This window comes from Lepidochelys kempii, chromosome 18, assembly GCF_965140265.1.
Source record: "Lepidochelys kempii isolate rLepKem1 chromosome 18, rLepKem1.hap2, whole genome shotgun sequence".
Classification (NCBI taxonomy): Eukaryota; Metazoa; Chordata; order Testudines; family Cheloniidae; genus Lepidochelys; species Lepidochelys kempii.
Window position 1 is genome coordinate 17,565,528 of NC_133273.1, and position 27,791 is coordinate 17,593,318.

The 27,791-nt window shown below is 46.5% G+C and overlaps 1 protein-coding gene across 7 annotated transcripts in view; it reads right to left on the reverse strand.

Moving 5' to 3' along the window:
* Window positions 1–27,791, reverse strand: part of DVL1 (dishevelled segment polarity protein 1) — a 210,930-nt gene that overhangs the window by 137,740 nt on the left and 45,399 nt on the right. The window contains exon 1 of one of the 7 annotated variants that reach the window (XM_073317075.1): window positions 26,514–26,664. The exons of the other annotated variants lie outside the window; for them this stretch is intronic. Coding sequence (XP_073173176.1) covers window positions 26,514–26,578 — 65 coding nt within the window. The 5' untranslated portion in view covers window positions 26,579–26,664. Of the gene's footprint in view, window positions 1–26,513; window positions 26,665–27,791 lie in introns of those variants that run through there. 7 annotated transcript variants of the gene reach the window in all.

A 27,791-nucleotide genomic window follows, 5' to 3' on the forward strand; every position in this document is an offset into this window, starting at 1 on the left:
TTTTTGGAGGTCCAATTCAAGCATCTCAACTCCCAAAGGAGGAGCGGCACTGCCGTACGCCATGCCAGCTACGCAGATGTCTGCTAGCAAGAGATTAAGTGTGTCAATTTCGTTTTCCGTGGGGCAGCCCCTAGTTTGCTTTCTTAAAGACATACCACCCTCAATTAAAAAACCCACCTCCCCCAAAAGCTTCCTTTTAGAGGAGCAACCCAGTTCGCTTTCACAGAATGTTTATTTCCATGTCGTTTGATTGTTGCTTTATAGCTGTGTAGTAAAACAGCAGCAAACCTTGGACATCTGTTAATCAAAAAGGTGATTTGACTCATCTAGTTGTCTTCCCAGACCCTCCGACATCCGTCCTCCCACCTAGCGATTCACTCCACAGAAGGCACGCTTTGCTAGTGGGAAGGCAGGCTCAAAACAGCTGTTAGGCTCACGCCTGCCTCTTCCGTCTGGGGACCAAATGCCTTGACCCTGCAATCTCTCCCTCCCTCTCCTTCAGCCTGTCTAAGCTCCGGCTGCCCAGCCCCACTTCCTCCCCTGAATGCAGTCAGGATCTCCCCACTTTCTTGCACCTTTATCCCGGCTTTGTCCTACCTCGGCTGACCCTCATCGCCACTTGCAGCCACCTTTGCTCCGCCCCGGTAATGTTCAGTCTCCCCACCCTCTCTGGCTCACTCCCCGCTCCATTTCTGCTCCATGGTCGGCTACCAAGGAAAGGACTATTGTGTCTGAAGAAAGGATTTGAATGAACAGAAGGAGATGGGACAATGTTATACCAGGGCAGAGGATCCCTGGCACCCAAACCCAGGTGGTTTTAATGTACCAGTGGAGAGAGGGGTTGTGCCAGGGCTAAGGGAACTGGAGCAAGGCCCAACGGATTCACCTCATAGAGAGGATGCAGTAGGGCTGCTGTTCCTCCTCCATCCCTCACATGCACCCTTGCAGTACACGACCCAGCTATTTGGACGAGGCTCCTGGTCCCTATTCATCATTGGTTCCCGGCCAATGGGAGCTGCCGGGGCAGCGCTTGGGGCGGGGGCAGTGTGCAGAGCCCCCTAGCTGCCCCTACACATGAGCTGGGAGGGGGAACATGCTGCTGCTTCCGGAAGCTGCGCTGAGTGGGGCAAGACCCTGAACCCGCTCCCTGGGTGGAGCGCTGGAGTGAGGCAAGCCCCAGACCCCACTCCCTGGCGGGAGCTCAAGGGCCAGATTTAAAAACATCTAGAGAGCCAGATGCAGCCCCCGGGCCACAGTTTGCCCACCCCTGCTCTAACCCCATGCAGGGGCATTGATTCACATGCCGACTCAAGAGAAAAATCACCCACCAGGATCAGCACCATTACTGCTCACTCCTGAATTCTCCTTAGGGGTCTCCCCATTCAAGTACTGACCACACACACAGATCCCCGTAACACAGCCTCCATCCACATATGCAGCTCCCATTGATGCAGAAGATGGAGGACACTGGACTGCCATCAAACCCATTCACAGTTAAAAGGGCGGCAACCGTTCCAAACAGTGTCACACTGGAAATGAAAATCAACAACCATGCCAAAAGGCTTCCTGACATCAGAATCCGGATTCTGAACTCTCCTCCCCTGAGGGTAGCAGAGTAAAGGTCACAGTCCTCCCGATTTGCTCCAGCTTCAGAAAGCAGAGTCAGGACCAAAGATTTTTAAACCTGCTCTCAAAACGGTCCTCAGTTATTCACTCAACTCTGTGTAATCTCCAGCTGTTACCACTGGAGTGTTTAACTTTTAAGGAGTTTGCTTGTTTGTTCTAGCGGTCCAACGCCCCAGAAGCACAGGGCAGTGGGAGAAGATTGCTCACAATCTTCGGGCAACCCACTGAATTTATTTATTTATAAAGTAGTAAATACAAACCAGACATTCAAGTGACACTACTAGGAAGAAAACAAACATGCACTCCCAAGATGGGCTCAGTTCCAGGGGTTCCTTTCCAAGGGCTTCGTTCCACATTTTTACCCCTTACATTTTGCATCCGAGGCTTCTCGCCCCTTGAATTCCGAGTTGAAACAAGCCCTCAGATTCAAAGCAAAAAACTCAGCCAGAAATGAGGTTTGGGGTCAAAGTCATGTCAATTCATCACATTCTTCATGCCTTCTGCCCAGAGCCAACAGACTGCCCAGGTTAACTCAGGAAGTATGTGCCCAATCCTCACCGAGGAAGGATGGCCTTGTGGTGAAGGGGACTCAAGAAATCTCTGTTCAATTCCCAACTCTGCCACAGACTGTGAGGCCGCATGCAAGTCATGCTCCTCGCTCTCAGAGTCTGTAAATGGGTAACAACATTCCCTTTACGTGTTTAAGTCGAGCCCTTTGGGGTAGGCACAGGAATGCCAAAGTGCCCGTAATCAATGCACTCTCCCCCTTGGCAGAGAAGAGATTGATCTGGGTTCACAGGCAACGAGGTCTATATCGAGGCTGCTGCACACTGATGGTAGTTCTCCCTAGCTCCCACACTAAATAAAATAGCTTGTACTGCTGAATAGCACTGCACACAGCCTCCCTAAATCCTGGCCTGGATCCACAGTGATGGAAGAGACTGTTGACTACACCGCAGTCAATACCTCTGGAGTCATCCAGATGAATACTGCAGTATCTAAATCAGCTAGTGGTTCCATACTACTGGGAGTAATTAGCAATTGCCTTGAAGCTGTGTGTTCGCAACAAATCCTCAGTGAGCCAGCTTCTAGCTCTACTAAACAGTTACAGATGTCATCTTTCAACAGGGTACATTCAACTAGGTTTTTATGACTGTTGCTTTAGGCTAGAGAGAGTTCTCACTTAAACAAGATAAGATTAAGATTAAGGAAGCATGAGCTCTGAAATCTCATCACCTTTCCCACCACTCTCCAATCCCAGTCTCAAAAACTGCAATCTATCAGAAACCGCTCTCAACCGTGGAGGCAAAGCAGGCAGGGGTCTCTGAAAAGGCCAGCAGAAGAGAAGTTTTAAAGAAGAATGAATTGTTTGGGGGGGGAGGGGAAGGGGGGAGTTAAGCAGGGTGGATAAAAATTGATAATTTTTTTTCAGATTTTTATTTTAATTGAATACTTTAAAAAAATAAGCTTATTTAAAATTATATTTGAAATTATGACAACCTGTATCAAGGCCCAAATTTACTATAACCTATACAAATATTTTAAATTAAAATTTCAAAAGTAACTTCCAAGCAGTACATGTTTGCTGCCGAAGTTTTAAAGAAAATCAGACCACTGCACCAGTGGAAGTCACTGGCTAAGTACCTGGAACCAGAGTATGTTGAAGTGCTACACCAGCTTTTGGCAACAGTAGCCTCTTCTGCAGCTGCAAAGAGAATATTTTCTTTTTGTCAGTTTATTCATCTAGTTCAGTTCAGTGACTATTCAGTCACAGTTCAGAAACTGATTGGGAACTGAAAAAGCAGGAAAGCTTGTTTTCCTCATCCAAGCTACGAATAAAAACTAGGTATGAGGATGAGATCTACTAATTCTAAAACTTGAAAGACATGGTGTCCAGAAACAATTCGTTCAATTCACTAACTACTGATCATACTTCCTTTGTTTAATAAGTTCATTTGAAATACAAAAACATGTTTTGACAAGCTTACTTTATTCCTTTATTTATCCAGCACAGTCAAGGGAGTTTTATTTAAAAAACATTTTAAAGTTCTGTTCTTGTGCATTTTTAATTGAATTATAATTCCTATCCAAATGCAGCTTGACACTAATCTAGAGTAAAAAACAAAATCTAGTAAATAAGAAATGAGTCATTCACGATTTTCTACCATAATAAAAAAAAGTAAATATTAAGAATCTGATAAATGCAAGTTAAACTATATAATTCCCTACATAAACGTGTGGAGATATAATATATCCTCCTAGTTAGGAAAAAGTACCAAATTTAGTGTAGAAGGCTCTATTTAGTTGTAAATCAACTTGTTTTAATAATTACCAACCAATGAGAATCAACGTTTTTATAGTTTAAAATAGTTTCTATAGTCTAAAAATTACAAATGCAAAACAAGATTAAAATCATTTAAACTGCTTACTGATTTGAATTGTGAATAAAATAGGTGATTTAAATCAATCCACTCTGTTTTTAATATACTGAGATCTTGTACCATGAGTGCTTAAGTTTTGAAAGGGCTTAAATGTTTTGGTAAATCGGAGCCTGAATGTTTAGAGTTTTCAGTCCAAAAATGCAATAAAAACGCATCACGGAACTTCCGGGTTAATTTGGCACAATGATTTCACTTCAGATTTGCTCAAAATTCCAAGACAATATTATATCATAGTTACCAGCCTTATACTCTCATTCAGTCCTGAATCAGAGCCAGGCTGGGTTCTTTCTGGCTCATGTGTCACTAGTAATAATGATTCTGCAGGCTCAGTTCTTCCCTGCGTTACAACAACTCTGCAACCTCACGGTCGTCAATAAGATCAAAGAGATGAAATCCGGGGCAGAATTAGTTAGCAGGAAACTGCGATTTAAATAACTGATTTAAATCTTGTTTTGCATTTGTAATTTTTTTTGTCACCTTGAAGCCTAGTAAATTTCAATACACTGTGGTCATAAGACCACATTTTCCATTATTTATGTTTCTCTCTCCCCAGTTGCTGTGTTAAAGACCCACGTGAACCATGGGGAGATGGACTATACTGTGCTGTCAGATGAACAAAATCAACAAAGGGGGGAAAATATTTTCTCTCTCTAATCTCTGTTAGAAAGATCTTACTACCTTCCTTTGCATCCAATGGCTGGAAGTTGAAGCTAGACAAATTTTGATTGGAAATAAGGTGTAAATTTTTAATGGTGACAGTAATTAACCATTGGAATAATTTACCCAGGGTCATTGTAGATTCTTCAGTCGCTGATTATAAAATCAAGATGGGATGTTTTTCTAAAAGCTCTGCTCTTGGAATTATTTTGGAGAAGTTCTCCGGCCAGTGCTATGCAGGAGGTCAGATGAGTGATCACAATGGTCTGTTCTGGCCTTTGAATCTATGAATCCATAGATTTCAAAGCCCTCTGTGCGCAAAAAAAAAAAAAAAAAAAAAAAAAAAAAGGTAAGTATCCATTTCTCCTTTTTTTACATGGTTTCTTCAGTGCTGGTAGGCAACACATTTACAGTCAGAAGCGCACTTTTAAGCAGGCTGGGTCCCTTCACATTACTAGAATGGACATTTTAAAATTCCAATTGAGAGTTTATTTCTGTGTTTGCACTTTCCATTGTCCAAAGCAGAGAACGGATTCTTCGATTTCACTTTGCTTTTGGTTATGGTCAGCGTCCTACAAACAAGCATCAAAGTGCAATTTTGGGATTGCAAACACTTGTGCTGGGGGAGGGGTATTGGCTACAGAAATGCTTCCAGTGGAAAGTCAAGAGACTCATAGAAATTTCTATTACTCAGTTTTTGTTTAAAATAAAACCCTACAATTTGGGCCAAGTTTTGATCTGACAGCATCCATTTAATTTGGAAAAGAATAGGAACCCATTGTGGATCTGATGGCAAGTTTGGGCACAGAGCCCCCGGGATCGCCACCCAAATTCAGCAAAGCATTTAAGCAAATGCTTACCCTTATGCACGTGGCTTCAGTCCCATTCAATTGGATTTAAGCACATGCTTCAGTGTATTGCTGAATCCTCACTGAGGCTCTTCATAGATCCAGCTGCAGGATCAGGACTTAAGATGCTGCAATAATTTTATGCTGGCAGCTACGTCTTAAACTAGAATGGCAATTTTTGGTAAGAAAGTGTCATTTACTGGGAATTCTACCCCAATTCTGCACATCCTTATGCACTAGTTTAGTCTACTCATGTGAGCAGAGCCAGAGAAGTCAGCAAGGCTACTCACACAAGTAAATTTAAGCCTGTTTGGGTTTACAGTACTATGGCTCAAGTGTTTGACCTTTTGGGGCCACCCACTAAGCTCAGGGGTGTGGTAAGGGTCACGTGTTGGGAGGTGGCGGGTTATGTTGTTCATCAAGGCCCCCCCCCAATTGCTACATTTTCCAAAGGCTTCATGGCTATCGGGGTCTTTTTAAAGACCACCGGAATACGTGATTTCCCTGCTACTCAGCACAGAACGCTTCAGCCGTACGCTTGCTGGAAAACATACATCAAAGCTCCCACTTTCAAAACAATGCACTTTTGCACAGGCTCTGCTGGGAAAGGGCTGCCAGCTCTGCTATAGCTTGAGCCATCGAATACGGCCCCAGGCTATGAGGCAGGAGCATGGCAGCCTGTAATTCCCGGCTTGCTCTGGGTAGCAGCAAACAGTGCCAAGAATATCAAATGCTGCAGCCGCCGCTAATTCCGTAAATCATTCTTTGTGTGGAAGAGGCAGGTCTCGGTTCCCAGGAGGCGGTGGCAGTGGGCCGAGGGAGGGAAGGAGAATGAAGCACCTGGGTTCATTCATTCAGTTTGGGGACCTCTTTGAAAGCACAAATCAGTCAAAGGCCCCTTACGTGCCTACACAAGGGCGGAGGTGCAGGGCTCACGAGAAGGACGCATATCAGCATCTGGGGATCACTAGAGGCTGCTCTTGCTAACACGCAACAGCGGCTCAGCATCTTGGGACTTGCAGGATCAGGCCCTGAGCGACAGGCTCGCTTCCTAAGCCCAGTTGAGGCCGGCACAGCGAGGAGCAGCAGAGAGGCCGGGCAGCTTCTCGTCTGCCAAAGGACTCCTGCCAAGCAGCTGGGACAGGACTCCTTAAGTCAGACTGCGGGTGTGGGGGGGCAGCTGCACAATGGGGGGAAAGAGTAGGATGCTCTCCCCCCCCCCCCGCAGCCTGCCCTATGATAATGGCAGCCATCAAGCCAGGGCCACTTGGCAGCTGGAAAAGTAGGTCCTCAGTCCTGACTCTGAAATGGGTATTTGCCACCTAAGCCACACCCTGCAGCTGGATAGAAGTCAGGTAGGTGCAGTGCTTATTACTGCTAGAGCAAGCATTTGCCAGACTGCAATCCTGCTATCCCTCTTTATTCCAGGTCTTCTATGTGCCCCTCGAGGCGGAAACTCTCCGCCAGGGACTGTCCATCAGCGTGTGTATTGCGCAGTCATCACTGAACAAACAATGAGCAGTAATAAAACGAGCGGGTTCCTGGAACCTGGGCTGCAGGTGTCCTGAGTACAACTGTCTCCTGGAGGTGACCTGAGCGTGTCCCAGCAGCGCATCCAACCCTTCCGGTGCAGGGGCAGGGCACCCCTCAGGAAGGGTGAGCCAGAGAGAGAAGCTCGTGCCAGTATTTTAGATTCACAATAATTTTGCCTTGTCCTGATACCTGTCAGCAGAGGTGAACTTTTAAACCTCTCCACCCACCTACCAGGTAGGTCAAGCAAAGCGCAGAGCGGGGCAAGGACTCACCAGCTGAGCCAGGAACAGAACCCAGGAACCCCCTTCTGCTATGGAAAGTTTAGAGCAAGCAGGCACTTTCTCCACGGGGGCTTCTCCAAAGGTCACCTTCTTCCCAGCGTTCCACTGGGAGGAGATTTAAAAACCAATTCGTAAATGGAACCATCAGTCCTGGTAGCAGAAACCACCCTCCTTCCCTCGCACCAGTCCCCAGATCCTCCCCTTCCCATCTAGGTTCCTATACCCTCCTTGTGCCCACCCTCTCTCCCCTTCTGACTTGCAGCAGAAGCTCCACCTTGAAAACACTCAGAAGAATCTGAGGCCAAGGAGGCATGGCCAGGCAGCGCTGCACGGCCCTGCCCCAGGGGCAGGAGAGCCAGGCTCCGTGTCCGGCTCCACCACAAATTTCAGGTTCTATTTTCCACTGGCCGTGGTAGGGCTTCGAGCAGCCCCCCACCTCTGGCTCCGAGGGGAAGGTGCATTGACTCAGGTTCCACCGGGACTGGGCAGAGACTACTGCTGAGCCCCGACTGAATTCAAGCCGCCTCCCCTTGACAGCAATGACGGGAGCACCGCCCGCACTCACCCAGGGGTTAATGCATCCTTAGCCACAGGCCTTGCACAGGGTGACTCAAGCCTTCCCGCGTGGGACCTTGGGCAAATCTCTTCCCAGCCACCCGACTTCACAGGCCTCAGTTATGAAATGCTTGAAGATCCTCAGAGAGAAGGGCAAAGCAACAGGGTAATTTGTCCTAAATTCAAAGCCAATTTGTCTCAGAGTCAGTAAGATGACAGAACTGGAGACAAGCTCATTGAAGCGCGGCTTTTAGCAACAGAAGTTCAAGCCGCAGCTTCTCACGGGTGCCCACTTTGATTCCACTTACGAAGCAGCGGGTTCCCCCCCCCCCAAAGCAGCTGTTTAAATTAGCAGCAGTGTCTGCTAATCTGTGACATGTAAACCAGCCCGGAAGTTATCTATATTAACCCACTAGATGTTTTGGCAGCCCTTGAGTCTACATCTCAGCCCAAGCAGCTTTGAAGCCTCCTAACTGTGCTAATCTGCTTCGATCTATACATTAACATGGAACTAGGGGCCAGATTCTCAGCTGTGGAAACAGAAGTTGCTCCATTGAAGTCAGGCATTCCACTGAAGTCAACTGAGCTCTACTGATTTAGATCAGCCAAGGATCGGCCATTACACCTTTAAATCTGCCCCAAAAGTTTCCCCAGATTACCTGGTACATAGGTCTTGTTGGACCAATCTGCAAGGATTAAGACCCCAAGTAGAATTATAAACCCTGCAAGACAGCAAGGCCGCCATGAGAGTCCCTGGCGGGGAATAGCACCAACAGATAGGAAATTGTGTCATCATTGCGGGGATCCACTCTAAAATACAAAGAGTGCGTCAGTCCCTGTAAGGACAGGACGTATTTCAGAGTGCACACAGCAAACCAGGAGCAAACCGTCACTGCAGCCAACCTTCCCGAGTCTCTTTAAAAAAAAGTCTCACCCCACTGATCACATGATGGGTTGGGAGTACTCGGAACGGAATTCAACACAGCTGCTCTAAAAATAGGTCCCTTTCAAAGCTGATTAACATTTCTGTTGGAATTCTTAATGAGAATTAAGACTATATTTTCGAAAGCTGGGGCCTCCACACAAAAATATGTTTGTTTAACCATTCCTCCTTGGGAAAAAAAAAAACAAAAACCCTCACAAAAATCATGCCACCCACGAAATTAGCTGATGGGGTCTGGCCGGGACACAGCGTTTATTCTGGAAATAGACTAGAAGGGATGAAATCTTTTTGCCAAGCAGGATAAACACCATGCTGCAGTGCAGCATCAGAAGGACCCTGCTCAACACAAAAGATCCACAGCCTTCTGTGATGCTGGAAAAACCTTAGATCTCCGTCGCACCCCGCTGAGTTACCGAGCAGGAAACTGGGTTGAGCTGCAGAAGCTTGCGGAGGTAGATCCGCAGGTGCCTCTCTGTAAAAAGCTCATGCAAATGACTCCCTAGCCTAGGGATCTTTCCGCTCAATGCGGTAGAGCCGGAAGGGCACCTATGCACCATTTTTGAGCAGTTAAAGAACTATTATACTTTGCATTTCCATACAGGCTCCTGTATGAACCAACACTTGCATAAACCCATCATGAACACACATTGGCACACAACTCCATTACTATACAATTAACACACCGCAACAGCAGAAAGTTGGTACTAAAATCCTTTTCCTACCGCTTCCAAAGCGGAGGCCTCTACCACTGGACCTTAAGGCGAGCTCCCTCAGCTGACAAATAGTAGGTCTGTTATCCTCTTCGTGGGGTCAGCCACTAGAGGCCATCACCACCCAGGCATAAAGCACATTAAAAACTTGCCCCTTGACTTCGTGTTTCCCAGCCTGGGGTTAATGAAGAGACCATCCTGAGAACATCTCTGAGTAGACCCATTCTTAGAGGTCCTATAAAAAGTTCAAGGACAGACCTTATGCATTGGGCATTCAGGGAAGCTGCTTCTTTTAAGCAGAGTTTAGGACCCCATCAGAGGGTCCTAACTCTGAAAAATCCACAGCCCTGAGCAACAGTTATACTGACCTTAACCCCCATGTAGACAGCGCTACATCAACAGGAGAACTTCCCCTGTCGATATATTAATCCATCTCCCTGAGAGGCGGTAGCTATGATTACAGGAGAAGTTCTCCCATCGACACAGTGCTGTCTACACAGGAGGTGAAGGTCGTTAGAACTAAGATGCTCAGGGCTGTGGATTTTTCACACCCCTGAGCAATGCGGTTACACAGACATAGGTCTGTAGCCTAGATCAGCCTACCCACCGAAGACCATTAGCACCCACGAAAAGAGGGGACGCTTTCTCCAAACCCAGAGAAACTCGTCCCTTTCAGGTTTTATACCACTTGTTTCGGAGGATCGCTAACAAGGCACGGTCAGGGAGCAGAACCCCCAAGTCCTGCCTCCCAATTTCCTGCATTAAGGAGGCAGCATGGCTACTAACGGCTCATGTTATCGCAAGAGATGGCGGAGGATCCCAGCAGGTTGCACATGAATGACCAAGATGACAGTGGATCATTTTGGTCACTTCAGAGGCTTGTTAAAAATATATATGCATTTAAATCAAAACAGAAACTCTGAACGGAGTGACTCTAATTAAAGGCACATAACGGGGAGTTAACCTAAGCATTTCAATGTGTAAAAATCAGACCACTCTTCGGGGAAGAGCAAACTTTGCTCCTAGCTGGGTCACAGAGTATAAAGGAGCCTAGGAGGAGAAACTGATGGGAAAACCTATAATGGGAGCAGTAAGGTTACTTAGGGGACAGGGGGTATGTCTATATGGCAACCGGAAGTATGACTGCTGTGCAGGCAGACACACCCACGCATAGCTAAAAACCAGGAGTGGAAATGCAGAAGCATGAACTTCGGCACAAGCTAACTTACCTAGGGTCCCCAGCTGGCTAGTACAGCCTGAACTGATGGCCAACCCGCCACTTCTTCACTGCGGTGTTTGGCCATGCTAGCTAGATTAAAGCTACCCACGCTGCAATCAGACCTCCAATTGCCATGCAGACACACCCAATGACAAGGCAACATTCCAAGGCTTGTAGCAACCTCGCCCAGGTCTGGGATTTCATGCAAGTGCTCTGGAGAGGAGTGGTCCAGAGGAGAGGACAGGAGGTCTAGGTGCATCTGACACAGACTTGCTGTGTGACATTGAGCATGTCGCTGCCCTCTTTCTGCCCGTTTCCCCAGCTGGAAAATGGGAATAATGCTACAGACCTTTCTTTGAGATCAGTGGAGGAGAAACATGATCACAGTTAAGTGTTATCGACCAGCGATAAAAGACAATCCAGAGCTCCGTTAAACATGGTCCCCGCCACATGAAACTTAAGAGTACATTTGCAGCCGGGGTAGGGAGGAAGGCAATCCAGTCTGGCACCTTTCACCAGCACTAAAAACCATTACAAATAACCCCACTGGTTGTTACTGAGCACAATGGTCTGACATGGTGACTCACACTAAACAGTTCCACGTGTTTCAAACCAGCTGTGTTGGGCTCCCAACCCAGATTTGTCTAATCCTTTGATTCCAATGTAGCCCAGCCCAGCCCAGCCCCTCTCCTGCTAGCCCTCTGCCCCTTGCCAGATTTTCCGAACATCACTGGAAGGCAATTTCTAACACACAGTGCAACGTTGCTACTCCGGCTAAAACTTGTACTGCATTTTATGTGAATACCAGTCCCCTCATGCATGTTTTAAAACATTTAATTGGGGACAATTCTCTCCAGCTACCACAGTGAGTGGCTCCCCTGTCTGTTGCTTCATAGGTGCTAGAGGTGGGAAAGACTGACTGGAGCATCTAGTTCATCCACTGCACATTTCTTCCCTAAAGAACAGGGTAACTTCTCAGTCCTGCAAGTTAAGCATTTTCTAGACAATAACTCTAAAAGCACAGGGGGGCAAACTGATCTCTGGCTGAAACGTCTATTGAAACAAATTAAGTTGTCTCCATTGTGACTTTAGCACGGATGATTATTTTTTCTCCAAGATTGGGACTTTCCTAGGTCATTAAATACTAATACTAAGCACAGAGGGAGTTTTATCTGCAGATCTCAAAAGCACTTTGCCAAGGTGGAGAAGTACCATTATCCAGGGCTGCTGAAACAATTTGTATAGTGGGGGTGCTGAGAGTCATTGAACCAAACTGTAAACCCTCTACGTAATGGAAACAACTTCAAGCCAGGAGGCGTGGCAGCACCCCCCAGCACTCCTCATTCCAGCACTTATGCTATTATCCACATGTCATCGCTCAGGAACTTGAAGCACAGAATGCAACACACTCAAGATCATGCCATCAGTCAAACAACGGCACAGATGGTTAAAATGCAGCTATCCTGTTCCCAGGTGAGTGGCTTAGTCACTAGACCAGGCTACCTCCCAAAATATTTCTGACACATTTTAGGTTTGTATTTCACACACACACAGTTTTACAAAACCTAACACGGACAGAAAGATTGATTGATTTTTTAAAAATGGGTCAGGTAAACCATGTTTTTGTTTAAACAAACAATCCCCTGCCACACAGGAAACCTGAATACCTTAGCATCTTGCAAGGGTCTGAGACTCACATTGCAACAGTCATTAGAAGACAGAAAGGGACACAGAGCACTCCAGTTTCACTGAGTGCAAACCAGAATAAAGCCAGCAGACTGCACAAACGGAGCAAAGGAAATGCCATTTCAAAAAACCTCTTTCCGTCGTAATAATCTAGGGTGGCTTTAGTAGCACAAGGAAGGAACCGACACATGGGGATTTCATTCGGACATCATTTCAAAATGGAAAAAACCTCATCCCAGAGGCATCAGGCGCTTCCGCTGGGGGTGCGAGTCACAGAGTGCCCGGCGGAGCGAAGGGCAAGCACTGCTGCATTAGCAGAGAGGGATAGAACAGTGAACAAAAGGAACGACACCATTACTGAATACTGCACTTGCTAGCCCTTGTCCGGAGTACTGCCTGCTGGGCCCGGTCAGGAGACAGCCACAGGTGGGCCACAGATTCAGCACAGGGCAACAAGGGTGACAGCAGATTGCCTGGGTCTGCTTTAGATGGAGCACTGCTTATTTTCACTGGGAGACAGGAGGCGTCAAGGTGTCCTGGTGCAAGCAATGCAGATTATGTTATTCACACCATGCCCTTCGCTCCACCCTAGTTTCTCTGCTGACTGCTTCTAGTGTCTCCCTAGCCCACTCCTAACTCCATGCCACCCCTCAGGCCTGGCTCGGCTTTCCAGTTTGGTTGCCAAGCTTCTCCCTGGCCTCCTTCAAAACCACTTATGAAGGAATCCACCTGTTCCGAGATGCATCCTGCAATGCAGACCTCACACTGCTCTGCCTTAGCGCTGCGCAATGGTATAGGGCTGTATTGGACCCTTGAGACTGAAGCTTCTCTGGGGCAGGGACCATGTTATTTTCTGGGCACCGTTCACATATACAGCAGGACACTCACACGGGGCACTAAGAAATTATACAAAATAAAGAAGTGGTGTGTGGATCCTGATTAAGTTTAGGCTGCAACTCAAGATTTGATGTGGAGGCTGAATACAGGCAAGGGGACAGGCTCTGTTCTGAGGATACTGAAAGCCAAATCAATACACAAGGTCAGATTTCAACCCAACCTGGCGGAAGTCTCTCAAAAGTTGATCTTGCGAGAGCTGGATTTCTGAAATCCTGGACTACAGCTGAGCCACCTTGCCAAGAACAGCCCACTTCCACTTCGAGAGCCAAAACTGGAGAAGAACCTAATCCAGAAATTCTAACACAACCGTGTCCTATCCACCCCAACATACAAACACACACACTTTAAACTGGATTACTGGCATGTGTCCAGTTAAACCCATGTATAAGTCTTTCCAAAACTGGGCCTAAGTGAGGTCAGGAGACAGTAGTATTTGGGGTCAGAATATAACAGAAAAGGTTAGACAAGGACATGCGTGTGACAGGACAGAAAGCGAAACATAACTGGATGGTGAAATCAACAAGCTTGTATAAAGATGCCAAAAACTTTCCTCTTGTCTGTCTCCTGTTAGCCGGTGTTAGGACTCTGCATCAGTCCGCTGAGTAAATGTTGCTGACCCACTGTGGCAGAAGCAGTCACCTGGAATAAAGAGATGGGTGTAGCCCTCTGGCCAGAGGGAGCTAGGGAGGTCCTCCGGAGAACCCAAGGAAGAGCCAGGCTTGGAGAGGAGGCTTATGCTCTTTATTATTAATAGAGTTACCCATAAAACACAGCCGCAGGATGCATGTGAACTGACCTATAGAGTCACTGAATCTAAGGCCAGAAAAGACCACGAGATCATCTGACGTCCTGTATATCACTGGCCACCAACGCCAGCACACTAAGCCCAACAACCAGAATGAGACCAAAGTATCACAGCCCATAGGACATGACTATTTTGTGCCACAGGCAGAGAATAGGAGGGAACAAGGTGCATCAGTGCACGAGGACCCGGCTATGGCAGGGAAATAATTAAAGGAGATATACTAGATAATCCTGGCAAGTGACCTGCACACAAATACTGCAGAAGAGGAGGAAAAACCCCCACGGTCATTGCCAATCTCACTCGGGGGGGAAATGCCTTCCCAACCCTACATACGGTGATCAGCTAGACCCTGAGCATACGAACAAGAACCAGCCAGCCAAGCATCAGAGAGAAAATGGGCTCCGTGCCACCTGACAGCCCTGGCCCACTCTGCCCAGTATACCATCTCCAGCCATGGCCATCCCTGATGCTTCAGAGAAAGGAGATTTAAAAAGCCTCCCAGAATACATTGGGGTAAAAACTGCTCCCTTCCTGAACCCCTGCTGGTGGCCAGCTGAAACCCTGATGCATGAGCATTAGGAACATAAAAAACTGGAAGTCCCAAGGCTGTTGAACCCTGCCCCTGTTGTCTCAAGCAACGCCATCATACATCCACACTCAAATTTGTCCAGCTCTCTCAAAACTAAATTAAGTTGTTTGCTCACCCACTCCCCGCAACTCCTACTGAGAGGTGGTTCCAGAATCTCATTCCTTGGATGGTTAGAAACCTTCTAATTTGGCTCATGGCCAGTTTACGTCCATTTGTTCTAGTGTTAACATTGTTCTTTAACCTTAAGTAGCTCTTCACATTCCCTGGTGTTTATCCCCCCCAATGTATTTACAGAAAGCAATCGTATCCCCTTCTCAAAATTTATTTTCGTGATATTCAACTAGTCAAGCTCTTCCAGTCTCCTCTCATAAGACACCCTCCATTCCCCTGATCATCCTAGTAGCTCTTCACTGCATCTGTTCCAGATTATATTAATCTTTCTTGAACATGGGTGACCAGAACTGTACACTGGATTCCAAATGAGGTTTTACCAATGCCTTGTACAAAAGCATTAATACTTCTCTCTCTCTACTGGAAATAGCTCACCTAATACATCCTAGAATCACATTTGCCCTTTTCACAGCTACATGACATTGGTGATTCATAGTCCACCTGTATTGACTAAAACCACCATGTCTCTCTCCTCCTCTGCACTTCCAACTGATCAGCCCCCACTTTGGAACAGAAATTCATATTGTTAGTCCCTAAGTGCATGACCTTGCATTTTGCGCTATTGAATTGCATCTTATTTCTGTCACTCCAGTTTTCAATGTCACCTAGATCTTCCTGTATAATATTCCGATCCTCCTCTATATTGACAATGCCTCCCATCTTTGTATCATCACGTTTCGTTAGCACACTCCTACATTTTGTGCCATCATCATTAATAAAAATATTGAGTAAGACTGGTCCCAAGACTGATCCTTGAAGCTCCACCAGTAACCTCAACTTCAGTCCGATAATTCACTTTTCAGCACAACCCTCGACTTCTTCCCATCTTACAATGCTTGCAGTGATCCCCATCTTCCCTAATTTAACTAATGATTTCCCACGTGGTACCGTGTCAAATGCTTTACTGAAGTCTAAATAAATTAAATCTAAAGCACTTCCCTTATCTTAAAAAAAAAAAAAATCAGTTCTTTTCTGAAAGAAAGATCTCAGGTTAGTCTGTTGTGGTCTCACTTTGGTAAACCCATGCTGCATTACATCTCCTTTGCCATTTACCTCTAAATTTAATTGTTCAGAGAGGTAAATGGTGACTTTGTGCTTAAAGAAGTATATTGGTCTCAAAAGATCTGGGTTCAGTTCCCAGTTATGCCAGACTCCCTGTGTGACTCTGGCCAGCTCATCTGTACCTCAATAGCACCACCTATGAGCTGGGGATAAACCATTCTCTCCTCCATTCTTCTTCTGTCTTGTCTACTTAGATTGTGACCTCTTTGGGGCAGGCACAATCTCTTACTCGGTGTCTGTACAGAGCCTAACCCCATAGAATACTGATCTTGGTTGGCACGATCATAATAAATATGGCCAAAACAAACAAAATACCTCTGAAGCAGAAGATCTCAAAATAGAGGGCAATATCTCAGCCCATGATGCTGATGGCATCTGCTGCTATGCACTGGGGAATTTTAAAGACCGTTTTAATAATTTAAGCAAACAGTCTCTTTTTAAAGAAGATTTAAAAAAACAAAATCAAGAAGCCCTACCTTCCCCTCCAAAATATGTTACCTAAAGATATATACATAAATTAAACAAAAAATGTTATCAATGACACCGATGGTAAAAATGCAACATAACTCAGGGCTGCATCTGAAATATACATGTTCTCCATTTTCACAAAATGCCTTTTTATTTTTTTAAATTAAAAGAGGAAAAAAGGGACCCCAGTCTCCTTGAGCCAATTGTTTTGGCAGATCATAAATAAAAGAAGATTTACTGCAGCATCTTTTAAGCCTCATCAAACATGACTGCATAATTTATCTTTCACTACTCGCTCAACACCAGAAAGGCTGATCTGAAGGCGCCTGATAAAAATGAAAAGGGGTACAAAACATGTCAACAACCACTGCCTGGATAGCTATTGAAGTTGTTCATACCAAATGTGTGCAATGACTGCCTTGCCCGCAAGTGTAAGCCCAAAAGAAAACCACAACTTGCAAACTTTCCAAGCACGGCATTTAAAAAAAAAACAAAAAAACCAAAAAACACCCTTTTAAACAATCCACCATTTCTCAAATTTCACCTTTCAGTTACAGTGCTGGTGTTGATTTGGTATTTCTGTGCTGCGTGTCATTTATTCTAGATACAGCTCCTGCTACAACGCAGGTTGCAATGTTGGCTGGAAGAGCCAATATTCCCCTTGCCCTGAGCCTGTAAAGAGACCTGACCTTTGCTCTGCCGTGAGGAAAAGCCCAGCTCTCTTGTTATGGACTCCTGACATCATTATAGGATTACTGAGATCAGGGCCCCATTGTGCTAGGCAACGTATACCCAAACTGGGAGTGACAGTCCCTGCTCTGTATAGCGTACAGTCTACAGAAGACCCACAACGGGTGTGAGGGGAAGCAGAGATAGGGAGAAGTGAAGTGACTTGCTCAAGTTCATTCAGCAAGTCTATGCGAGCAGAGACTAGAATACCTCTCTGCCGAGCACTAGGTCTTGGGGCCTCTTCACTGCAACTTAGACTAGCTCCCAAAGATTCAGCTGCAAGAGCTTCTGTGATGAGCTGCAGGTTTCAGAAAATTCTCTGCAGCAATGTCCCACTGGCCAATGGGCAGGTCACCCTCTGCCACCTCAATGGCTCTGCTGGGAGGCAGAACAGCCCATCGATGAGGATGTAGATGACTTCTATCCCCAGCTCTGACACTAACCTACAGAGACACGGAGGACAAGTCACTTCACCTCTGTCCCCAGCCACGAGGAGGGACAATGCTGCTTACCCACCTTCACAAAGCACTTTGAAATTCATGGATGAAAAGCATCCGTTAAGAACCAAAGTGTCATGTTATTACTGTAAAGCCAAGCGAACCCACAACAGCACATGGCAGAGGCAAGAGTAGAACCCAGGAGCCCTGATCTAACTAGTGCTCTCTGCAGTGGTTTGGAGTAGAACTGGGAAACTGTTCACAGCAAACAGTACACTTAATTAATTTAACGCCGGTCCTTATTGGACAAGTGAACAGACAGCAAAGGCTGTCTGCAGAATGCTTGCATTCAAAAGGTGATTAATGGTTTATATGAACATACTTCTGCCTATAAGCTGATTGTTAACCATTAGCAACTACTCAAAGTGATAGCTGCAATTTATATCCTTATTTAGGCTTGTAACTGGTCCAGATAAATCATATCCTCTCTTCTTCTGCTCTGACAGGTTGTTTTCAAAATGGCAGCTGAAGAGCTCTATTCTACGGTGTATCTACACTGCAGTGAAAACTCGATCTGCGGGACCTGGATTTGCGGCTTCCAAGCCTGCGCTTCAGTGTCCACCCTGCATTGTAATCTGGGCTTACAACTGCTGCAGCCAAGTCTCTCAGCAGTGCTAACGAATTCATACTGCGCTACGCAGACAGTCTCATTTAGGTCTTTGGTGTGAGCTGTGTTCACACTGGGAATGACAGTACTTGGACCCAAAGCCACAGCGGGACTCAGACTGTGACCCTCCTCCACCCACCCCCAGCAGGATTCTAGGACCCCTGTCCTGAGTGCTTGCTGACCCAAGTCAGACTAATGCTTGTGTGTGAATGGAAGGGGCCCTTGGGCGCAAACCTAAAATCAGAGCCTGGGCTTAGTGTACAATGTAGACACACCCTTAATGTGGATTCTCAAGTGAATTGGAAACACTCTATCATGACCATTCTTGTGAACAAACGTTTGCAAATCACAAACGAACGGGATGGTGAACAACAGTCAAGTGACTTCGGTAGAATTTATTTTATAAATACACATCTGCGTGGGGGGAGCCAGTTTTTTCCCCTCTTGCACTCAGTTTTACAAATTGGGATGGAATACAGCATGCACTTTGCCTAGGAGAATTCTTTTGCAAAACAAATTGACGGAAAGAACTTAAGGTTTTTACAGCTGGTGTGAAATAAAATCTGAATTGGAACTGCTACCTGAAGAGTAACAAGTCTAATCTAATGTATCCCATCTGGGTGCCTCTGGGGACCTTCCATCACTGTAGGATCAAGTCTCTCAGCAGTCATGAATGAATTTATTCTCCTAGCCCCTACAGGGTAAGGAAGTATTATCCCCATTGCACAGACAGGGAAGTCCACAGTGGCAAAGCAACTTGCCCGAAGTGGCAAAATCAAGAACTGAATCCAGAGCTGGAGTCCCACTCCAGGGCTTTGACCACATTCTAGATTAACAAATCCTCATTCAAAAATGGAATACGTTTGCCTAGGAAAGGACCGAGAAGGAAACTGCAAAGGGAGACTACAGTGGACAGCAAGCTGGTGGTTGAAATGCCCGTTTGAAATGGCTGGTTCCGATTCTGTTTTCCCCCAGGGTGCAATTATCTTCAAAATACCAGAGCAGCACACTCTCCAAACAGCACTTACAGGCAACAGCCACACGAAGTCAAGGCAGAAAAGCAGCCAGTTAAATATCTAAGCCGCTGTAGGCTGAACCCATGTCTTGACCTTCGTATACAAAGAGCCGTGTACTAATTCACCAAGCTGCTGCTGCTGCTGCTAATACGCACTTGAAGTTTCGTTCTCCCAGCTGAGCCCCAGTGGAGAACAAAGGGCACAGTTCAGATGCTTTCCCTAATCAAAAGTGGCTCCAGATCTCATTAGCAAGTGGCAAAGAAACCTGCCCAACTCCCAGCGGGGCTGGCCAAGTCACCTGCCATGTTGCTGCCACCTCAAAGATTTATCCGGTGTGTACAGCAACTGCTTATTCAAATGGCATCCCCTCCCCCTAGCGCAAGGCACCCATAGCAATCAGCACCATCAGTGCGGGGTGTCATCCCATTATCGATTACTGAGAAAAGAATGGAAACACTCCATCAGGGACCCTAGACTTTACAGAATTCACATGGTCGCCGGGGCGATGCCATACAGAACTCTTAAGCAGCCCCTCCACCATGGTACTGTGCATCGAAAAGCCCCGCTTGACAACCATCACCACTGGGGACTGAACTCAGGGACTCCGTAGCCAAAGCACACACCCTTGTGGGTCAAGACAAGATTAAGTCCCCTAGCTGGTAGCTCCAGCAGACTCATGTCCCCTGTGATTCAGAGGAGGAGAGGATGCGGAATCCCACTGCATACAGCAGCATCTCACTCAGCACTGCAGACCCGTTCTTCAGCGGCAGAGCTGAGCACTGTGTGTGGAGACAGCAGGGTGAATCACCGGGCCTGCAGCGCAGTGCCAAGAGCTGGCATAGTCACCAGGAGCGCCGTTCACACCCATACGTGACGTGTAAAAACCAGCGAGCTGACAAGCGGGGAGGGGAGCAGCAAACTCAGACTTAAGGGGCAAAGTGTGTGTGTGTTCACAACACGTGCACTGTGGAACTGGTCTGGTGGTTGGAACAGGGGTCTGGAGTCAGGACTCCTTGGTTTCTTCGCGGGTCTGGCGCTCATTGAGTGACCTTTAATCAGTCGTTCCTTCAGTGCTGCAGCCTTTCCAATACTACAACTAACTTAAGATACAACTCACCCTTTTGCCAAGACCCAGGGCAAGCTCCCAGCTCCATGTAAGTCAGATTTAGCGACACATAGGCGCTGGGATGAATTTAATCCTTCAAGTCTGGGTTCTGTGTAAGCTTGAAAGCTCGTCTCTCTCACCAACAGAAGTTGACCAATACAAAATATTACCTCACCCACCTTGTGTCTCTCATATCCTGGGACCATGACCCAGCTACACACCACTGCATCCAATGGGTGAATACAGACACGCTCTCAAAGCATTTTAGAGTGAAGAGCATCATTATCCCCATACCAACACCGTAGCTTCCCAGGATTCTTAGTGAACGGTCAGAAAGGGCTCCAAGAAAGATGCCAAAGACCTGTAAAGCATTACATTTAGTTTGCTATCCTACAGGTCCCTACTCAGTCAAATTCCCACTGAGGTTAAGGAGTAATGGCTCGTTATTATTATTCAAAATGTCAAACATCAATAAGGAGAGACAATACCTGGAGCCAGCAAATGTCTCTTATCTTTGCACATTTGCTCACATTTTTAAAATGGCCAAAGAAGCAGGTGTCTGAGAGCCAGGTGGGGGCAGGACTGTTATTTCCTGCTTCAATGAAAAAAACAGGAGTACTTGTGGCACCTTCGAGACTAACAAATGGGGCAAGTGATGCTGCTTTTCCACAATTTCAGCCCGTGCACGTCGACGGAAGCAGTCTATGTAGAAGTCCAGTCTGTTGTTTTGACCTTCAGGAGGAGTCCACACAGAATCCTCCTTTTTGTAGGGTTGGTAGGAAGGATTCTGTGGGTTAGTATGTTGTTCAGAGGTGTGTTGGAAATAGTCTTTGAGTCGGAGATGTCGGAAGTAGGATTCTAGGTCACCACAGACCTGTATCATGTTTGCGAGCCTGGAGGGAAAAAAGGAGAGGCCCCGAGATAGCCCGGCACAAGAGAGTCTGTCCTAAGCGTATAGCCGGAAAGATTAACAATATTGTTGGGTGGGTTAAGGGAACTACTGTTGTGGCATGTAGGAGTTCAGATAGTTTAGTGTCCTTTTTCCTTTGTAGAGAAGCAAAGTTTGTGATGACATTGTTGCACAGCAAGATTAACACAGGGTGAATATGCCACTTGTAAGCCCACCCCAGGACTGAATACTTTGAGTGGGAAGGCTGGCATGTACTTACATCTAACTGCAACCACAAACAGCAAGGGCTGCAAGACCAGCTAAGAGATCTTTCCAGCTGGAATAGCAACATGCAGACACACTGACAACCTCAATAGCATCACATGCACATCTATAGAAAAACCAGAAAACAAGCAACTGGCATTCAGTAGCATACTTCGTTTCTATGCCAAAGCAATTCAGTCACGGTCTCACGTCTTGCCTTTAGAATTCAGCAGTAGAGCTGACTAGATTTTTTGCACGTAAAGGCTGTCACCAGCACTTTGGCTTATTGGTTGTCAAGCAATCTATTTTCAAAGGCAATAATACCAGTCCCATATTGCAACCTTAAGAATCCATTTTCTGTGTTAAAAGGGGAGAGAGAGGGGAAAAAAAATAAATCGATAAAATCGTGTTCCTTCAGTCTCGTTCCATTTGCTTTGCTGTCACTGGTAACCATGGTGCAATCATTCAGAAACCAGAGCATTCATTTTAGTGTTCCTCTCCAACGTAGCACTTGTGGTGTTAATGACATCAGTACAAACTTCATGACAGGTAATAAAACAAAGACTAGACCCAAGATCTGCTGAGTTAGAAGGGACCATTTTTACAATCACATTTCTGATGCAAACTACACTTCAGAGATACCTTTTCAGCTCTTTGCATCTAAAACTATGCCGCCAACATATGAATTCATGTGTTTAACGGGACACCTGTGTGTGCGCGCAAGTGTAACGCCGACAGACCCCGGTTGTCAGTGGGCAGGATCGAACCGGGACCTCTGGAGCTTAGTGCATGAGCCTCTACTGCATGAGCTAAAAGCCAACTGACTCTTAGCTAAAATGAGTCTGCTCTACAGCCTTCTCTCTAAGAGGTCTTGGCACCACTAGATGGCACAGAACACCACACCCAGGAGGTGTGTGGGTTACACAAGTCCCCATTCACTAAAGCAAGCAAGCGTGTACTTTGAAAGTATTTAGATGCCAATGTTTGGTGGGAGCCATGTTAAGGAATTTGGTATTTATTCCATGATCAGAGTGGTGACTAGGTAGAATGAACGTTCATTCAGGATTGTGGAGGTAAGTACAAGTCAAGATGCACTGTAAAGCTAATGTAATGATAGCCCCGTCTGGTTCATTTGAACTCTGGATTTCAAAGCATGTGCCCCCACTGCCTGACCTAAAGGATCGAGTCCATTTGCTCAAACCCAGTAGCAGATCCATTAACCTCCATGTAATGGGTCTAGGTCCCCCTACAGGTACCATGAGACATGGGACCACCCTTTGTAAACGGCAGCATAGTTATTTATGGGGCGAACGAGACTTGCCTTCCATTACAAGGTGCTTTGCGATCTACATATGAGCATCACATGGGGCAAAGTCCCCCCTTTCCCCTCAGGGAAGTGGGCCAGCACAAGGCATATGGACCATTTAAAACGGAGCCCTCCTATTTCCTACACAAGGAAATGGAGGAAAAACAAGGGCACAGGCTGCCTTTGCAACCAGATGTTCTCCATAAAGAGGGAATTGCTTTCTTAATGAAATGCAACATAAAGTTAAGAGTTAGTCTCATCTGTCCTGTGCACCCACGGGGTATTGCTCGCCGCTCTAGCCATCTTTCAATACACAGCAAGTATTAATTTGTTATCAATAAAAATGTCACCTGAGCGTAACGGTCACCATATCAGATGCCAAAACACCTCAATTCCGTCATATATATATATATATTTTTTTTTACTCAAAACCACCCAAGGAATGAAAAATGCTCAATGTTACACACACACACACACACGGCATTGACTCTAATTTGTCTTTGAAGTGTTTCTTCTCACGTTACTTAATGACTTGACCAAAGTTCCATATCCAGGCCAAATTAAAAAAAATTTAAAAAAAAAAAAAAGCAGCCACCATGGCCAATGCCTTACAGAAAATACTATCAACTAGCCAGTTCCAAGGATTGCTAGGCGAGAGATCTGAATGCCAATTCAGACACATGAAAAACTACACACTGAAGCCAAGTGGCCCTTGATGCTCACAGACTCAAACATTTGGGATGTGGAAAATCATCCATCTGGGAGTAGTTGTAATAGTATTGATTTAGTATGGTCCTGATGCAGAAACCTTTCACATTGTTTTATTATAGACCAGGTCTCTCTCTCTCTAAGTTATTTGTCTAGAGATCAAATAGCATCATTCAGGGCCACTGATGTAGTGGAGACAATTGAGTTCATCAGGTCGGCTGGCACATGACCTCAGCTTCCACCAGCACAACTCAACATACAGGCATTTGGCAGTTCGGAGTATGCTGTAACGAATTCATGTTCTGAAAGCAATAGGCACCATTACTATATAAGTTACCACCACCATGCACACAGGCAGCTGAGGGCTAGACCCCAGTCTGCTAGCTCACGCGTTGGAAGCCTGTCTCTTTGGAGCTAGATTTAGTGCATGGCCCGGGTGGCCTCTACTGGGGAAACTCTCACAGAGTCTTGGTTGCAAATTAACACCGCCATCACCTGGTGTTCCACCAGGGTTTAATCCCCCACAGGAGGCGACAGTTCCCACTGGCCCAGGCAATGACTCAAGGTCACTGAACACACTCCTCTGACATTCTCTGGGCACATGCACACAGTGAATCTAACGCAACACCCCTAACATGCTAAGTAAAAGAAGAGGATCAGGCACTGTCATAGTATAGACACTTACTACGGCAACAGAAGGGGTTCTTCCTCCACGGACATAAATCCACCTCTTTGGTAGCTAGATTGATGGAAGAATTTTTTCACCGCCCTGAGCAATGCAGTTAAGCCAACCTCACTTTGTAGTTCAGGCCAGCCCTCAGTTTCAATTTCAAGTCAGAAAAACAGATTGCTAAGGAGTGAGCACAATTCTTGTGAAATATGCACCTTTAGAGCCCGTGCAATCAACAGTGGCTCAAAACAGGGTTAGAGTGAGATTGGTAAGTGAGAGAACTAAGTCATCAGCCAAGACACGCTACAGTTAAACTGATGGACAGCATGGATTTGGACCCCCAATAAATTAGCTGAGTACTATGGCAATGAATTAGTCATTAAGGCAACCTTGAAAAGGCTGCTAATCTAGTAACCAATCAAAACTGAAAAGAAAATGCAAGTGACCATTTTTCAATATGCCTTACACAGAGATCTTCAAAAGAAGTTACGTTGAGAGGATACTTTGCATGTTACAAAGTGAGAGAAACTTTAACAAGGTTCCTGTAGCTTAAGTTTTGCAGCTGATGACTTCTCATATAGCTATTTCAATTCTCAGCAGGCCTCCCCACAACATAAGCAGCAAATGCACTGTGTGCTTATGACGTAGGGCTCACTAATGAAATCTCTGGGTAAGCTCCTTGGAGCAGGGATGGTCGTTTCCTTTGTGTGCTTCACCTAGCACAATGGGGGCCCGCTGAGCCCTGTAAGCGCTCTTGTAATTTAAATACTAACCTTAGAAGACGACCTAGAAGGTAGATCAGTGCCAATGGAGGAAAGATGTTGTATTCTTTACCCATTTCTTAGTGAACAAGCACAGACCTCTCAGTGTGCGCCACCACCAGATGCCTGCTTTCTGGCAGTCCCAGTGGACAGTTTCAGGATGGAATGGACTATCAATGAGAGGCAGTGCGGTCTAGGGGATAAGGCATTGGACGAGCCTCATGAGATCTGGATTCTGTCCCTGGTTCAGCTGCCGGCCTTGGGTGAGTCACAATGAGGCCCTGACTTCAGCTGGGGTCTCTAAGTGCTAGAATAATACAATACTAGATGATTAACTGTCCTCCATGCAGTGGGCGATCCCTTCCGTTCCAGGGAGGCACACTGGTGGGGCGGTGTGAAGAAGTCTGCATTGTTCCCAAGCTGCGAATAAACAGAGGACTGCAGTGCTCAGGACTGGCGCTCCAGCATTTTCTGCTTACATCATCACAAAACTTATGGAGGGAAGGGATCTGGGATGAAGATCGTGGGAAACAAAAGGCACACGTGGTTACCCCAAAGAGGACACGTTTCCATCACCCCAAGCCTTCCCTGAACGTTAGAGGCTAGGAGGCTGCGATTTCAGATATACGTGTAAGAAGGGGGTGAATCCTAGGGCGACACTAGTGAAGAGAGACAGACACTGCACACAAAAGCACTTTTTAAGTACCACCATCCATCATATCAATTTCATTACAGAATCTCTCCTGGGCATTCAGACTTCAATACCAAGCACCGCCAGTCTGAAAGAGACAGAACTCAGTCACTGGCTCATGAGTAATACTCCATCCAGGAGCCTTTAAATACCAAATTACAATCAAGGAAGATTAGGGCTTTCTTCTAAATCAAGTTTATTCTCATTTAAACCTAGCCAAACATACTGCATATGCGTCACCCATTGTAGTTAGTCTCATTCTGCTTCCTCTTCCAGACCTTGTTGTGAAGTTGGGACCCGGGCAAATCATCATTGGAGAACAGCACTGGCCAGAGTAGCTGTGGGCTATTTATCCCACAGCCTTCATCAGGCAACATCTGTTACCCACTGGGAATAATTCAGGAACTCTCACCTTTATTTTAAGAAAGCTGAGAATTTTTATTGGAGCCCTTTATGCTCTACCCTTGTTTGGTGGCAGGTGACTCTCCATCCATCATTAAGCTTTGAGGACCACCATGTCTTTTTAAACCCATCAAGGCTCTACCTAACAGCCACCCCCAATTCTGAGAGCCAAGGACGATGGGACCGACTTCTCATTTATTGACTGGAAAAGGTGACGCTGAGCAATAATGCTCCCAGTCATAAGTGCTCCAAGCCTAACAAACCGATCAGAAGCTCCACCTCTCCGAGGCAAAGCCTGCTACTCTTGGGTGCTATCAAATCTCACTGCTCTGGGCACCAGGAAACCAGAAGTTAAACTAGACACGGCCAATACTCACAAGCAACTGTACCATGTTGTTAGTCCAAGGCCTTTGCTGTACCAGTCATGCCCATTACTCGCCATTCAGTCCCAGCATGGTTTAACCCACCATGGAGGTTGGGCTGCTCCAAACCCCAGGCTGATGATTGCGAACCACCCCAGGAGGGAGAGATCAGCCCGATGAGGAAGACCCTGGAGTACCTGTGATAAAAGCCTGAGGTAGGTGAACTGGTGGCGGTGGTGAACCACTGCACTAGTCCACTGGGCATACGCTGGATATAGCTCAGTGGTGGACTTCATGCTCCATCTAGAAATGGGTATAAAGCTGCAAAGTTCTTGTCAAGGAGCAGGCCTGGGACAGACTGTTCCAGCTCACAGGGAGTCCCAACCAGATTCTGAGGACACGATCCCCTAGAGGTCAAGCCACCCATCTTGCAAACCCCATAGGCATGGGACAGTGCCAGACATTCCCCCCTCACTGGCATGGTTGGGTGTCTGCCTGTCAGCAGTTCTGCAGGCTGCTGGGTGTTCAGGTGGGACTGTGGGTTTGGTGCTTGACAAAAAAGCTACACGAGAACTTCAGGGATGGTGCCGACTGTCCACACAGCTGTTTGGATTGGGGTTTTGTTTTACTCCGTCATCCCAGTGAATGTGACTAAACCTGCTGAGCCCACCCCACCCCTCACTGATCAGACTGCAATGCCGTACAACCCCAGCAATGCTGCGTTTCAGCCCTCCACCCTTTCAGTCTCACCAAGCCCAATGGGGCATGAGTTGTAGGAGCAGCGTTTGCCCAGCTGCTCTTAAAAGCAGCCATTTAAAGAAAATCAGAAACCCTAATATGCTGTGAAGCTTTCAGCTAAGACGCCATTCAAGTGACAGATGGGGCGCCTGCCAAGAGCCAACATGCATGCGTTAGGAAACTGCGCCCCAACATCACCCGCAGAGAACTATTACCTTGCAGCTGGGAGAGCCCATGGGCCGACCGTCTTGGGAGCAGCCCCGATTAGAACGCTCGCAACATGATTCTCGCTTGCGGAGCTCTACCTGGCAGCTTGTTTTTCTTCCCCTTTAAGAGTCATTGGAGTGGCCTAAATAACGCGGCTTAGAGCAACCAGGGCAGGTGCGAAGAATTTTAGATTCTGTGCATCTGGGAGTGGGGGCCGTGTCCTATTTTTTGGCGGGGGGGGGGAGAAGAGTCAAACCCTTTGCTCCAAGCGTGACCCAAACCCTTCGCAGACCCAAGAGGTCCTGGCTACTGGAGAAGCATGTGAATTTTCAGTACCAAACCCAACAG